The sequence below is a fragment of the Crocodylus porosus genome, unplaced genomic scaffold (assembly GCF_001723895.1).
Source record: "Crocodylus porosus isolate Cpor-Errol unplaced genomic scaffold, CroPor_comp1, whole genome shotgun sequence".
Lineage (NCBI taxonomy): Eukaryota > Metazoa > Chordata > Crocodylia > Crocodylidae > Crocodylus > Crocodylus porosus.
Window position 1 is genome coordinate 7997060 of NW_017728906.1, and position 16178 is coordinate 8013237.

Genomic DNA, 16178 nt, shown 5'->3' on the forward strand with positions numbered 1-16178 from the left:
GATGAAGGCAATATGCACATAGAGTGAATTGTGCCAGTGCTACCTTTGCTAGGAAGATGCAGGACATGTGTACACTGATTGTTAGGGTCTGCCTTTCTCAAGCCTACCCCCCAGCCTTCTACATTGAAAATCTGTATACTCAGGCCTTGGCTGTCAGGTGTCCAGTAGGCCCTCAGAGCTCTGCTGAACTTCCAGGTATGAGGCTAACCTCACCCTTCCTTTCAATTTGTTTTGGAGTTAACTCAGGCATGCAGGCCTTGAACACAAAAAGTCCACCAGCCACAATTGCATAGGTCCCCGCTCCTGCTATCCAACTCTTCCGCACTATGCTTCCTCACTCTCTCCTGGCCACGGGCACATTTGTATGTCACTTAAGCCCACAGCTCCAGTGGCCTGTCTTTTCTGCAAAGAAGAGGTAAAAAGACACTTTCTTCCATGCCTTCCCAGACTGTCCCTGGCTGCGGCTTCTCTTTGCTGTCCTCAGTGCCCTCTCAGGCATGCTGGATTTGGACTTCTCTGAGACTCTATGCATCTTCTCCATCCCATACCACGCAGATGAGGGGAGCATGATCTTCTTGGCCAATTTCCAACTGGGCCAGGCCCAGATGCTGACTCTAAAAAGCCATAGAAACTAGCGCACAGAGGCCAGCTCTGATAATGCCCTCCAACTCTTCTGCTTCTTGGTCCAGGTGCATGGCACATTTGATTTTGTAACAAAATGCGTATCAGTTTGTGTTACACTGGGCCACGAAGATGGCAGTCTGTAAACTGGAAGATGGGCAGCTAGTCCTAAATGTCTATCTCTATGAAGGGTACGGTGGGGCAGGAGGTCATATGGAGTTTTTGTTACTGACAAGTGTTACATGCTCAGCTCCTGCTGAGCATTTTTACCTTTTGTTTTTAACATTTTTATCATAAAGGTTTAGAAAATCAGAAAGAAGTCTCTCTCTCACACGCTCTCCCCCTCTACCTCTCACCCATAACCAGTCATGTAATCTACAGACTGATTTATAGGATTTAATAGTAATAATAACAAGAAGCACAGTGTGGAGAACTTGAAGGCTGATTGCACAGTGTGATACAGGCAGATTATGTTGCCCAGGTTGTCTGACAACTACTCTGGGATCAGCCCTATTCATCAGTGTAGACACAGGCATAGTGATTTTGTCTACACCTGTGTGCTTCTTTGTTGACACCAAGAGGCTGGAAATAACAAGATATGGCCATTTGTGTAAAGAATCTTTAGCAATATTGCAGAAATCCACAAGCGAAACTTTCCCACATAGCAATTTGTAGGTAAGAAAAAAAGTAGGAAATGTCCTTTTCAGAAATCAATTCCCTGTGAATACATTTCCTCCGTATGAAAAAAAGTTCCTTCCTTTTTGTTACACAGGTTTTATACAGTTCGCTACAGAGAAAAGGATAAAAACAAGAAGTGGGCTTTTCAGCTTTGCCCAGCTACTGAGACAGTGGTGGAAAATCTGAAGCCAAACACACTATATGAATTTGGAGTTAAAGACAACACAGAAGATGGGATTTGGAGCAAGAGTTTCAATCACAAGACTGTTCTATCTAGTAAGTACTTAACAACATTTCAACTTACCAAAACGATACAATTTGTCAGCACTCTTGTAGTACCTACTTTTTAAGGAAGTCAGTATCAACCAGCTTGTCAGTTTGATGGGTAGTCAGTAGGGCTGTGCAAAATGTCACCAGTTGTTTTGTTTCAACACTGTTTTGACCTGTTTCAAGCTCATGAGAAGGCTGTAGTAGAGGGGCAGAGGCAAGTGGCTCAGCTGAGTCCACTCCTCCTGTTGCTGTGCCTCTGCCTGATGAGGAAGGGGAAATTGCAGCACCCACACATGCACCCGCACCCCAGAAGCGAGTGGGTAGTGTGTTCTGGGATCATTTTGAGCTGGCAGATGTTCCCACATATACTATGTGCCTGCACTGCCGAGCCAAAACCAGCCAGGGCAAGGGAACAAAACTCATGAGCTGATTCATGTTCGCAGGCACCACCTCCTTTCCCTTGCTCCTCCTCATCCTGGCACCAGTGGGCCCAAAAAGAAGTCCCCCTCTTGCTCCAAAGCCCCCATCTGCCCAAAACGGAGGCAGGCCACCCTGGAACAGTGGGGGAAAGGTGGACAGAAATGGGGGCACATTGCAAGGGCGAGTGAGATCAGCCAGAGCACCGGAGAGATGCTTGCTCTGGATAGCCAGCCCTTCTCCTTAGTTGAGTGGCCAGGGTTCAGGTGGCTCACGGCACTTGTGGCCCCATTATACCAAGTCCCTGCATGCACCACCTTCAGGAGGATGATGGTGCCTTCACTGTATCAGGCATGCAGGGAGTACTTGAGGGAGGAGCTGTGCAAGGCAGGTCCACAGGTGGCCTTACATTTCACCTCGGACATCTGGAGCACCCAGGGTGGAGATCATACCTACTTCTCTCTCACAGGGTGGTGTGACTAGTCAGGCTGTTGGTGGGCTCTCCTTCAAGCCGAGGTGATGGATGAGTCCCACACAGCAACCAAGATAATGGGGGCCACGAATCACTTGGTGCAGGTGTGGCTCAGTGGGCAGAGTGAGCTCACCTGTGAGTTCATGGTCACTGACAATGGGGCCAATATGATCAAGGTGGTCTGTGATGCCAACTTTGTTGGCATCTGCTGTGTGGTACACAAGTTCTACCTCTTTGTCTGGGATGCCTTGGAGGGAGACAGGGCTGCTGGTGATGGCACCAGCACCACCAGCAAGCTCATTTCGGAATGCAGAAAGGTGGCAGGCTACTTCCACCAGACCATTCAGGTAGGCAAGATGCTGTGGGACAAATAGGCAGAGCTCAGAATCATGCAGGATGTGGAAACTTGGTGGAAATCCATATACCTGATGCTTGAGAGGCTGGTGGAGCAACAGAAGGCCATCCATGAGATGGCCTTGCTTGGGGAGATTGGGATCAGTGGCCCCCTGAACAGAGCTGAGTGAGATACCATCTCCCAGATCTTGGTGGTCCTCAGGCTCTTCCTCGAGGCCACTGAGGCCCTCAATGCTGGCAATGCCCTCCTTAGCCAGGTGATCCCTGATTCAGAGTCAAATGGAGAGCTTCCAAGAGATAAGTGTTCCTGGCTGGGGCAAGCCGCTGTCACCAGACATGCAGGGACTGGTGAGCTGGGTGAAGGAGGGCATCAAGAAATGGCTTGATCCCTTCTGGTCCAGTATGCTCCATGTGCTGGCCACCATGTGTGACCTGAGGGTGAAGGACAGCATATGTAGCAGCTAAAGCCTGAATCAGTGGACAGAGGTGCTGGTGAAGGGAGTCAGGGAGGCAGAATGGTGGAGGCAGGATGTGGAAGAAGAGGATCTACTGTCCCATGCCAACATGCCATCCACCAGCCAGTCTCCTCCTCCACCACAGGTGCTGCCAATGTGGACCAAGGGTATGGCTCCCATGGTGGGATCCAGAGGCACCATGCCCCATGATCAGGCAGGTAGCACTCAGACCTTGGTGGCTGCCTATCTCACTGAGGACGTGAAGCCGCTGCTGTGGGACCTCTTGGCCTACTGGGCAAGCCACAGCCAGATGTGGCCGGATCTGGCTACAGTTGCCCAGGAAGACGTCTTGTCCACTGATCAGTGTTCCAAGTGAGAGGGTGTTCAGCATTGCTGGTGATGTAGTGACACCCCACTGTACCTGCTTGGATCCTGGTTTGGTGGAGCAGCTGGTGTTCCTGAAAGTAAACCTCCCGCTGCTGGGGTTTCCCAAGCTCCAGGGACAGATGGAGTGAATGCCACCCTCCTCACTCTGTCTGCACCTATTTCCTTTTTTCCTTTTTTAAAAACCATTTAATGCCCCACTGTCAGAGCTGGAAGGGGTACTCATTGCATCACCAGACAGAAGAGGAAGAATATGTCCCTGCTGAGGTCCTGTGCCAGGACAAACTTGGAGGTATGGACTGGGGCTATAGGGTAGGAGTACCCGGGTCTTGGGCATGACCACTAAAACTGCACTCTGTCAGGGTCGGGAGGCCTGGTGGGACTGCCGGGAGCACAGCAGCCCCAGGAAATGCCAGGACCAAAGATCCACCTGGTGCCATAACTTCCAGCCACCACATGCATGCACACAGTCCTGCCTGGGGAAAGCCCAAACCTGTTGTGTCTTTGATAGGCCTGAGGCTTGCTGGTTGCAGTGGAGTTGTGAGGCTCCAGGTGAGCTAAGCTTAGCTACCTGGGATGCCAGCTTCTGTGTTGGCAGGCTGAGGAAGCACCTGCAGTCAGTGTGTGTGCTCTTCCTGGATGGAAGGAATAGTAAATAAGCCAGAGGCTGGCATGCAAAGCAGGCAAGAAAGTCAGTCAGTGAAAATGGACATGGATGCGTCAGGAGGTGAGGGACAGGCTGGGGTGAGCGGGGAAGGGGATGTAGCGGTAAAAGTGGAGAGGTACCTGGGGAGTCAGATGTCCGGCAGGTTGTAGTGTGTCAGAATTCCAATGTCTATATTGAGTCCATGATTTTCTGTTCCTCAGAGGTTGATGAAGTGCAGTTCATAGGCTCGTCTGTGAAAAGTGGTTTGTAAATTCCCTTTGAGGATCAGTCCTGAGAGATTGGAGACAGGTGGTGTTCTGTTCTTGTCTTTGACAGTTTTTTTGATCTGCACTCATTCTGGTGTGCAGTTGTTGCTTGGTGTCTCCTACATATTTTCCATCAGGGCACTTGGGAGATCTGTATTGTATTGTGAAGATATCTCCATGCTGGAGATATTTTTGGCAGGTTTGCATGTCTTGTCATGGCATGGCTTGGATCTGTTCAGTGTGTTTTGGGCTGTAGGAAGTTGGCTTCTGGTGATGAGGTTAGTGAGGTTCAGTGCATGTTTGAATTTACAAACCACTTTTCACAGATGAACCAATGAACTGCACTTAATCAGCCTCCTAGGTAGTATGTACAGAAACTCATAGATTCAATATAGACATTGGAGTTCTGACACACTGCAACCTGCCAGACATCTGACTCCCCAGGTACCTCTCTGCTTTTACCTGTGCTGCTACATCCCCCTTCCTCCCTGTGAGTTTTGCTTTCAAGATTTGAGGTGCAGTTTCCCAGAAACCCCTGCACCAATCTCTTTGAAACTTGGAAGACTTCATACCCTCAGAAGGGGCTACCATCCCTGCTGTCTTCATCCAAATCTACCAAAAAAGTACAAAGTTGTAGGCAGTTTCATGCTTCTACATTATAACCTATGGTCAAAATGTCTAAATAGCATTGAAATAGTGAAACAGTTTGAATGAAATGAAATGGAACAGTGCTTCGAAACAGGACAAAGCTTGAAATGAAACACTGTCCCAGTGTAATGGCAAAATGGAAGTCGAAACAAAACAGTGCTGTTTTGCACAGCCCTAGTAGTCAGTGGTATGCATAGATTTTAGTCCTCTGCATCTAGCAAATTCTTTAGCAAAAGTAGGAACAATGTTTAAAAAGTGATCATCTGCATAACGAAAGTATTTTCTGTTTAAATTACACGTGATGGGAAGATGTGTCTTATGACCTGGCAGAACTCGAAATGTGTTGGAACTAGGCATGCTTCAAGTACTGTTGGTGTACTTCTGCACTTTTGGCTAGTACAAGCATCCTTCTTTGGCCATACTAGGGGTTTTGTTGTTTATTTCAGTTAAAGCCTGAGCTAGTGGCAACATGCCATAGAATTTGGCGCTGTTACTTTAATTACAGGACATCTCCAAAACTCAGGATGCTGTTCTGAGAGCATTTCCTTGTTGTCTGCTTTATTTAATACCATTTAATTATGGTGCCATTGAAACCTGAATTTCTTTACAGTGACTATTGAAAAAATGTCACAAATATTAACTAATATTCCTTCCTACCTTAGAATCCCCTGTTAGGTTGGAAGCTTGTATCGTGCTCATTTTACAGTGAACACTTGTCACACAGTAATGATTCTCTGTCCTAAGCAGGATTGGAACTAGTGACCTAAGAAGGACAGTCTTTCTTTCTCATTCGCTTTAATTGAACTGTTCAGGTTCCCTTAACAAAGCACAAGCAAGAGAGCTTTATCGTCTTGCGAGCTGTGAAATATCTCCACTTGCGTCAGTCGCACCTAATGGATAATTTGCAAGGCTAATTTAAGAGATTCTGTGGTGCAGTAGCTCTGATTTTATGCTATTTGGGCCAAATACTAAGAAGAGGAAGGCTTGTACAAAATGTATTTGACTAGAAAACACAGGTTGGCTTTGTGGACGTTCAGGGCTCAGACGGAAGTGATAATTTTCGCCCTATCTGGCCACAGAAAGCAGTTTGTCGCTGTGACCAAACACAACTGCACAGTTGCAGACAGCTTCAAAAATGCCTGGTCAGGGGAAGATCTCACCCCATTGCATAAGGTATCAGATGAAGACATTTCAAAATGTAGCATCTTTTGTAATTTGTGTCTGCTGAGTCACAGTCCCTTTTTATTTGCTTTCCACAAACATGTCTTCAAGTGAATTTTTGATCGAAAGCATGTCATGAACTCTCATGCAAATATGGACTCAGTATTTCCAGTCTGACTGGAAAAAGAAAAAATAAGAAATCTCTGAAGAGGTTTTTTCACTTGAGATTTCCAACCCAATTTTGGATAGGATTCAGCTAAACATGGGCTTCAGCTCTGAGCAGCAGCAAGGCTCAAGCGTAGCATAGCTCATGACAAATAAGGGATTGTTGGACACCACCATATATTCTGGAAGAGGATTGTACTGATTCTCAATGTAAGTTACAGCAGCCCCAGTGACTCCTCTAACCTATGGTCACTGCCAAAGCCTGCTACAAGCACCACAGCAGTCCAGTGGAGCAACATATTGGCACTATGGTGTGAGGGGGCAGTAATCAGAAGGCCTTTCTCCCGTGCCTGTATCAGCTATTACAGGGGAATTCTCAAGTGGCTGAGCTTACTGGATCCTCATCTAATGAATGAAGAAAGGGATTATTAGACAAATGGTCAAATCTCTTGAACCTAGTAAGTGTTGATAGTGATCAGTCAGGGTCTTCAAATAAACACTGTAGTTATATTGTCCAAGCTGAAATATTGACATTCTCCCACCAATAATATTTACATTACTATATTATGTATAACATATTTCTGAATGATGTTTGGGGTAGCTTGTTGATAGCCACCATGCATTGCTGGTGTAGAGGGAGAGGTAGCAGGGACAAATTTTGGGATGGAGGGAAAGCAAATGTTTTCTTCTTAGAGTTAGCATATGCCTTAGATTAGAGGAAGAAATCCCAGCATATGAATTCATAGCAGCAAAATGGGGAGGAGTTTTCATTGCCGTTCCTGTCTGTATTCTGGAACCCTTAAACAGGGCAAAACTGGAGTCATTTAAAAAATTTTCAGTTATGTTCTGAGTTCACAATCAAAAAACCAAAACCTTACAGGTAACCCTTTGGAGAGGGAGGAATGAATTAACCAACCAAATCCAGTTTTCATTTTGCTGTTCAGCAAGCAGGTGGAAAAGAATGGCAAGTGAACAACATTTCTTTAAGTACAAATTATTTTAAAAAAATTCCAGCAGATTATTTTCATTCATGTCATAAAATAATTCTGTTTAATATCACCCTCCAGAAGTTTAAGTGGGTATTGGTCCAAACATAAATTGAATGGACATTTAGGAAGTGTGAAGTGATGTTTCTGGAAGAAGAGAATTCTAATAAAAATGCAATGCTTTGAACATTATTGACAGGGTAACATATTAGACAAGACTAAGCAAAGTGCAAACCAATGAAGAAACTGGGCACAATGAGAAAAAAAAATAAACTACATTAAAATGCCACCCATTCCATTCACCTCCAGTCAGATTTCCTGTACGTTTAAATAAAAAAATCTACATGGTGTATTTCATCTGAATGGCAAAAACTGAAGGAACTATTTTGGGTCTAGTTTCCTACAGAAAATATCTGGAATTAATGAAATCCCATGTTGAAGGTACGAAGGAGAAAGAAAACTAAAAGAAATGCAATATAAAGTGTCCAACTGAAGTACATTGTACATCCAAGTACATCCAACTGTGGAAACATTTGGTTCATAGTTTGGATTGGCCTGGAGTTTCCATAATTAAAATGATGTGCTTGTTGCTTGCAGAATCACAGATTAGATTAAATATATACACAAACTCAGATTAATTATGTGGAACTGTACAAATTTAATGTACACATTTTGATTTTTGGAGCTCTAATGGAAAGTTGTTCCTAAGGTCTTTTGTGAGTAGCTACATTTTTTGTTTGTGTGTTTGTATTACTTAAAAGACCCATTGTTTTATATGGCATACAGAGTGAGAGGCCATCCATTTATCTAAAAATTATTACTTCAAACTACCAATGCTATCAGAGAGTGGGAGGAAAAACAGCATCAAACATAGGAAGTGCCTTGCTCAAGGCGACTCATGTCAGCAGCAGAACTAGAATTAGAATCCAGGCTATCTGATCCTCTGGCCCTATCCTCTATACAATGCCGCCTGGAAACATGAAGTGCTTAATTTCAGTGAAAGGTCAAGTGCTTGGCAGGAATCATCTGAACAACAGCATCTTTCATAATCAGGCCATTTTGTTCTGAGTTGGTGGGGAGCCTATGGCTGGTGGTCCGTTCATGCATACATTTCAAATAACTAGTTATACCCTAGAATCATGTTACTCATTGGTACACACAGCCAGAAGCAGGCCCAGAGGGGGTGTAGGCATTGTTAGACCCTGCTTCAGACTGGACTGTGCCATGGAAGCCTCTGGGAACTTTTTTCAAGTCCCCAAGGCAGGTGAGAATCCCCCCTCCCTTCTTCTCCATGCTCAGAGACACATTCTCCCTCCCCCCCACACCCCTCTCTTTTTCTACCTTGTTCTGGCTACACTGCTGCTTTTGCCTCTGTCCCTGAGGTGGAGGAAGCTTCAGATCTCCTCCTGTCCACCCCAGCCAGGCTGCACAGAGCTGGGCTCAGTGGGAACAGCAGCAGTGGTGGTGGGTGAGGAGGTGGGATCCTACCTCTCATCCATGGCTACTGCCACTGTAGCTGTCCCAGATGAGCCCAGCCCCTGCACAGTCTGGCTAAAGGGCAGGAGCGGCAGTGGACCTTTCCCCATCCCCACACAGTAGGGAAAGCAGCAGCAATGAGAGAGGGAAGAGGGGAAGATGGGAGGTGGGGGTGTCTCAGTGCAGAGAGGGGAAGACGGGGTGATTCTTAGCCAATTTAAAAGGCCTTTAAAAAGTCCCTGAAGGCTCCCACAATGTGGTCTACCCAGACCCGTTGGGTATGGAGTGGAAGGTTGGTAAAGGCTGGGCATTGAGGTGCAGTCACTCCAGCAGCAGCATGCGTTGCTGTTCCTACAACCCCCTTTGCCAAATCCTAGATCTGCCTCTTCACATAACTGTTTATATAAACTGCTATGAAGTCTCTCAGGATGCATGTATACACAGAAAAATGTTGTAGTAAATGTCAGTGAAAGAAGCAAGCGCTACATGTGTCGCTGCAAGCATTCTTTCCTAGCTGAAGAATGTAATTGAAGTTGTTATTACCTGTTTCTGTCTCTGTTGAAAGTCACCAGTGAAACTTCTTTTGACATTCTCTGCTACAGGATCCAGCCCTTAGTCCATAATGGACCTGTTCCTCACAATGATTTTGAGTTATAGCTGCTCAGCTTCACTCAAGAACTGGTCCAATCTATATCTATTTTTATAGACAAAATATTCTTTCTGTTCATTTTTGGAGAGGTCCAGTCCTCAATACATATATTTGTACCTTGATTCCCACACAAGAGCACATCTGCTTCAAGAGGGACTATACACGAGAATAAAGACATGTGCACTAGTTTGATTAGAGGATCAGACACTTAGGCTAGGAACAGACATTCAAAAAGCCCAAGGCGGAATTAATCTAAGTTACATGTTTTTCTTTAAGTGGCATAGGTTACATCGTAGCAAACCAACCACACATTTGCCCTTTGGTGGAGGATATAGACCAGTTTCTAATCATGTATACCAGTAAAAGTGTAGTGTCTGTACCTGGCCTTAGAAAGAGTGTAATAAAATGGACTATTCCTCCTCTATTTACAGCACCACTGCTGTGTAAACCATAAACCAATAAATAATAATCTCTAAAACTCATTCATCCCATGAACTAAAACCCCAAGAACCCCCTTTGTTTTCTCCATTAACACAAGAGTTGTTCTAAATGAATGTTAAGCACTACTGAAGGATTGTTGGTTGTAGCTATGTTTGTCTAAGGAGATAGGCAGGCAAGGCTTCTTGGGTAGATGTGATATCTTTTATTAGACCAACTAAATAGATGGGGAAAAGTTCTTTGCAAGCTTTTGGGCACAAACACCCTTTCTCAAGCATAGGGAAACTCTGCACTATTCTGAAGCACTATTGAAGGCATGGAAATATAGCCTCTAGTAGGTTGGAACAAAGAATAATCTGTAAACAATTGTTACCTTCACAACCTCCAAAAAATCATTCTGAAAGAAGCTTAGGTTGCTGGTTTCCTATAAATTACTGTTTTGCTTTGTTCTGACCAATGCCAGTAGTAATTGAGTGTGTTTATTTCTTGTTCTTGTTAAATCAGGTAAAGCAATAAGTGGACAACTCCAGAATACCTACAAGGTGGTGCCTAATGGTCAAACTCAGGTATGTTAGAGGAATGTATTATTCTCAGTGTTAGCCCAGTATTTTGCACTGTCAGTTTTACTTCTCTAAAGGCTGAGTGGCAGCAGATTTTTTAATCCAGGAAAATCAGAGAAGCTGGACGTGGAAATTCAAATCCAAGATTCAAACATGGCCTTGAAATATACATTTGTTTGCATACATTGCTATAATAATTGAGGGCATGGTAAATGCAAACAGTAGAAATGTCCAGATATTTCAGCCATACTCTGGTTTAAAAGGGAGAGTACTGATAGAGTCAGAAGAGGTTGTAGACATTAGGAATTGCTTCCTTCTCTTAGTCCAGTGGAGCCTAGGCTGGCTGACCTGCAAAGCCAATCTGTGTTTTTGAGGAATTTTATGTGATGGAGACTGTGATTGACACCTGCGTGAAGTTACTTGTGCGTGAGTATTTGCAGCACTGTAAAAAAGACTCATAGCTCATATTGAGTGAGGTAGGTGATCCATAAGCTCTTTACAGATAGTGATATGAAGGCCTTTACATTGTTTGATTAGTGCACTTGTGAAATTCTGGACAAATTTTTAAAAATTGCATTTAGTCATTTTTCCCCATGTATTCTTCATCTGGCCTTGGATGCAGTGTTTATAGATATATGTATTTAGACAGATTTTTAAAAACATTAAATGGCCAAGACACAAACGTCTGAAAGGAAGCATGTTCTGAGTTTAACTTGTTGTATCACTGTTAGTACAGGGTCACCTAGACAGTCTACCTCATGACAATCAAGAGTTTGTCCTCTGTATGACTGTATTGATTTTCTCCTTGTATTCTAGCTACTTCTAATAGTGATTTTCGTTCAAAGACTTTCACCTTTTCAATGGTCATTCTTTTATTGATAATACAAAAATCCTATCAATGAGACCTTAAGCTGTGGAACAATCTCCCAAGAAAAACGGGGGAAGCCAGCATTACTTTGCTGGCTGGAAAGGGCATCTGAGTGATTATTGTAGACAACAATCCATAGGACTGTACCTAACAGATCTTTTCCCTGTCTATAATTTCTGATTTTATCAGATGGTGTCTCCACAATGGAAAGGGGCCCTAAATGTTTTTTTGTGGATGCAGTCTCAGATGCTGTTTTCTCTTTCTCTGATATGAAGTCCTACAGTTGTTTCACACTTAGATTTTGTTTACTGCTGTGTGACTTGCAAATCCTTCAGGAATCCTTAGTCAGTTATTCCTTTTCCATGTTGGAGAAGGTTAATCTATTTATTTAGATGAACAGGCAGTTTAACCTTAGCAACTAGCATGCTGCATAAGATCAGAGCAATAACAATAATGTCTCATTTGCTTGCAGCATGGAGATGGTTGGTAATCACTGGAGATTAAATCTTGAGACAATAATCTAAAGCAAGTTGTATTCAGGAATTCTACCATCCGTACTAGAGGTGAGACTACCTCTACATTTCCTGACTGAGCCTAGCTGTTCTTCAAGATTTATGCCTGCTCTGAAATCACACATCACCACCCTGAGGCTCAGTAAGAGTCATCCAGAAATCAGCAGTGTGAAGTTATAAACTCCCTGATCCCTCCCTCCTCTCCTGCTCAGGCTAAACTCTGGGCCCCTATGCCAGCTCTGTGACACTTAGGTTAAGTACAGACAGTCAAAAAGCCCAAGGTTGAATCAATTCAATCTTTGCAAGTTAAGCTAAGCTGCATAGATTGAATCAATAAGAAAGTGAACGGACATTCACTTTTGATTCTGGAAATGCAGCCACGTGCCTGCAGTGGCCCAGGCCAGAAGCCAGGGGATGCTAGATCATGCCTCACTGCTGAGCTGGAGCCAATACTAGCCTGCCCACCCTGAAAGGCTGGGTTGTCAAGGAGGTTTTAAAGCATCCTGGGATGCTGAGGAACTGAGAGTTAAGTTGATTCTGGAGGGGATCTGGAACAGAAGTTCAAGAAACTGATTTACCCTAAATCAGTTACTTCTCATACTACATCTATCTAGGTTTATCTCTACTGGTTTTGGCCATTTTGAAAACAATGCATGTGCACTAAACGGCTGTTATGTTACAGATTTGATTTGGTTTCCAATCGCTTATACTGGTTTATGTGTAACTTCTGTCTCTAGCCCTGGAGATTCCTTTTAGGCCAGGAGTAGTTCTGAAAGGACTTTTAAACATGGCTTTCCAGATGTTTGTGCAGCCTGAGCATAGGGGAAGACTGGAGGTTGGCTTAGATAATGGCCACACTGCTCTTATGCTGTGTGCATGTTTATTCCAGGGGGAGGTTGCTGCTGACATACACTCCATCAATGCCATTGCTTCAGTGCAGAAAATTTAAAAGCAGGATTGGGGACTAGCTGTCAGTTGCCTCACTCCTCTATTGACTTTGTTACTTCAGCTTGCACAGGTGAGAAACCATCGTAGTAGTCATTAGCTGGAGTTCTTTTTAATGATGCAACCACATAATCAATGTGAGGCCAGAATGACAGCAAGTTAGGCAAACCATTGTTTGGTTTCATTTTGCTCCACACATGCAGCAGGCTGGTTTCAGAATGTATCTAATTCCAGTCTTAAAAGGAAGGCTCTCAAAAGTTGTCCTGGTGTACCTCACATACAGGGACATTATCCTTCTATCCAGTCTTGCTGCTTTGTCAACACCCTTGTGACATAATAGTTTTTGTCATCTTTAGCAGGATCATCCAGTAAATTACGGGGCTGGGGCAAGCAGCATGACAAAGCAGTAAACAAATGATAGCTCTGGGGACAGCCATTCTTTTTTCCCTTTGTAAACAAAGGGCAGGGGATGGGTGGGGAAAACAATGTAGGAAATAACTTTTTCTTCTGTCTGACTAAAATCCAACAGTTTTATTATGTCAAGATGCAAGGTGGAGTCCCTCTTGACTCTCTGGCCAAAAAGGCTGGACTTATAGCTTATATGAATCTGAACAACATGCCTACTCTTTTAAAACTTCTCCAGAGAGACTGAATCCAACTGCCATAAGAAGAGTAAAGATGTCTTGCTGTCCCACAGTTTTAGATTATGATATTAATTATATGTGGTTTTAGGAGTCAGGGAGGTCTTAAAGAAGGAAACAACACCTGCTAGAAGCTATGTATGAATCTTTTTATTCCTTTGACAAAAACAGAAAAGCAGTTTGTATAGTCCATTTGTATAATGCAAGATATAATGTATAGGTTTATGAACAAAAGCCAGAAGACCCAGCTTTTGAAATTGTCTATATTGTTGATTCTTTGTATGAGCTTGGACATGTCTACACATTCATTAATGCACCTTAGTTTCTGCACAGTTAGTTTAGTACTTCCTTAATAAATTACTAACTAAATGTACAGTACCTAAAGTTATTGTGCAGTGGCTCTGGCACATGGTTATTTTGTGACGCTTACTACACATTAGCCTAATAACACTGCGCAGTACGCTATTAGCACGGTTTTTACCATGACACGCTAATGCGCATTAACTGTCTTGTGTAGATGCACACCTTGAGCACATCTCTTTTGTTCATTCTTTATCTGTCTCATTCTTTTAAATGTGCCAGTCACTCAGGTGTCTAAGGTGCCTAACCTCTTTGTGCTTTATCTGTCTAGAAAATGAGGATACTACATCTCTTAGTGACAGAAATTACAAGCATCAGTTAATGGCTTGATGATCCAAAGCTTTAGATAAGTATTAGGTTTTATTTTGGCACATACTAGGGTGAAAGGTTGTGTCACAAATAGAAAAGCACATCAGCTGCCTATACACGTGCTGGTTCATGTCTGAATTAGAATGTGTTGGGGCACTTGATTAATCAAGTCAGCTCCATGTTCTAATTAGAACACTCTAGCATGGCTTCACCTCACATGTGTAATCCCCCATGTGTTTTGAAATGCCCGTGGAGGCACTTTATGTAAACCTCGTCAAATGAGGTTTAGGTAAAGCGTCTTATGGCCAGTTTTAAATGTGGAAGGCCTTAATACATATAACAATGAGGCACTTAATTAGAATGGCACCTTTTTATACTAAGATACGCTTTGTTAGACTCAAGGCACCCTTCGCAAAATACAAGGATCCCTTCAGAAAATCCCAGATCTTAGTTTCATTCATTTTTTGACTGTGGAAAGCCACTGCATTAGCAGGTGCATGACAAACAGGTCCAGGGGGGTGATACTTCCCCTCTATGCAGCACTGGTCTGGCCGCAGTTAGAATACTGCATCCAGTTTTGGGCACCACACTTCAAGAGAGATGTGGATAACCTTGAAAGGGTTCAGAGGAGGGCCACTTGTGTGGTTAGGGGCCTACAGGCCTACGAGGAGAGACTGAGGGCCCTGAATCTCTACAGCCTCCACAAGAGAAGGTTGAGAGGTGATCTTGTAGCCACCTACAAATTCATCAGGGGAGGGCAGCAAGGAATAGGAGACGCTCTGTTTACCAGGGCACGCCTTGGAGTAACTAGGAACAATGGCCACAAACTGATAGAGAGCAGATTTAGATTAGCTATCAGGAAGAACTTCTCTATGGTAAGGGTTGCCAGAATCTGGAATGGCCTTCCAAGGGAGGTGATGCTCTCCTCTACCTTGGGGTCTTTAAGAGGAGGCTAGACATGTATCTGGCTAGAGTCATCTGACCCCAGCGCTCTTTTCTGCCCAGGGCAGGAGGGGTCAGACTCGGTGGTCTGCTAAGGTCCCTTCTGACCCAAACATCTATGAATAGAGTAATTCTTCTGTTGTAAATGTAACTCTTCTGCCAGGTATCAGGTGGCAGTAACAAAGGCTAAATTCACATTAGGGATTTTACACAAATTGATTATCTTAGTTGTTACTAGGTGATGGCTGTTTGGTGGTCTGTGGAACATTTACATGGTGATCTCAGGCTACTTTCCTGTATATAAATATCCTCCTTATAGAATATTTTAAATTTAACATAGGGTTGCACCTTTTTTCATTTTTTCTTAAATGTATTACTTATCATTTTGAAATTACACTGTTTCAGTGATCTCTGAGTACAAACTTCAAGTTCTATGAAGACCAGCTGCTAATGTCATCAAAAGGCAAATACCTTCCAGTACATGACTTCATGTGTGTCTTTTCAGGGCCTAGTTCTATGAGTCCCCATTTTGACTTTAATCTAGACAATCTGTGAACAAGCTTTGTTAAAACTCAGCCAGTTTTGGCACATTTTTTGTTCCTTTTAATAGGGTCTGGACACATTGTCATGATCATTCTAGTACAAATCTGAGTGGTTTTATCCAAAACGAAATAAGAAATCTAGTCAATTTTGTAGTATCTAAAATTAAATTGGCTAAACTGTCTATTGCAGAGAACTTTTTGTAAAAGAGCTTTAGAAAAATTTGCTCCAGGGCAGCCCAGGACTCCGCAGTATTTTAAACATTCACTATTGGAGCTTGTAGGCTAGAGAATGTGCTGGCTAGTAGGCATGTGTGAAATGGGCCCTATTCAATTTGGATTCAGTCCGAATCAGGGACAGTGATTCGATTAATTGATTTGGATCACTGTCCCCAATTTGGCCTGTATCCAAATCG

The 16178-nt window shown here is 43.5% G+C and overlaps 1 protein-coding gene and 1 long non-coding RNA gene across 8 annotated transcripts in view; one reads left to right on the top strand and one right to left on the bottom strand.

Moving 5' to 3' along the window:
- The window catches only part of LOC109305646, a 473981-nt gene that overhangs the window by 326400 nt on the left and 131403 nt on the right, over positions 1–16178 (bottom strand). The window lies entirely within an intron of this gene.
- The window catches only part of ABI3BP (ABI family member 3 binding protein), a 282301-nt gene that overhangs the window by 82321 nt on the left and 183802 nt on the right, over positions 1–16178 (top strand). For all 7 annotated transcript variants that reach the window (XM_019528652.1, XM_019528653.1, XM_019528655.1 and 4 more), the window contains exons 5-6: positions 1394–1575; positions 10591–10652. In XM_019528652.1, the coding sequence (XP_019384197.1) occupies positions 1394–1575; positions 10591–10652 (244 nt within the window). The remainder of the gene's footprint in view (positions 1–1393; positions 1576–10590; positions 10653–16178) is intronic.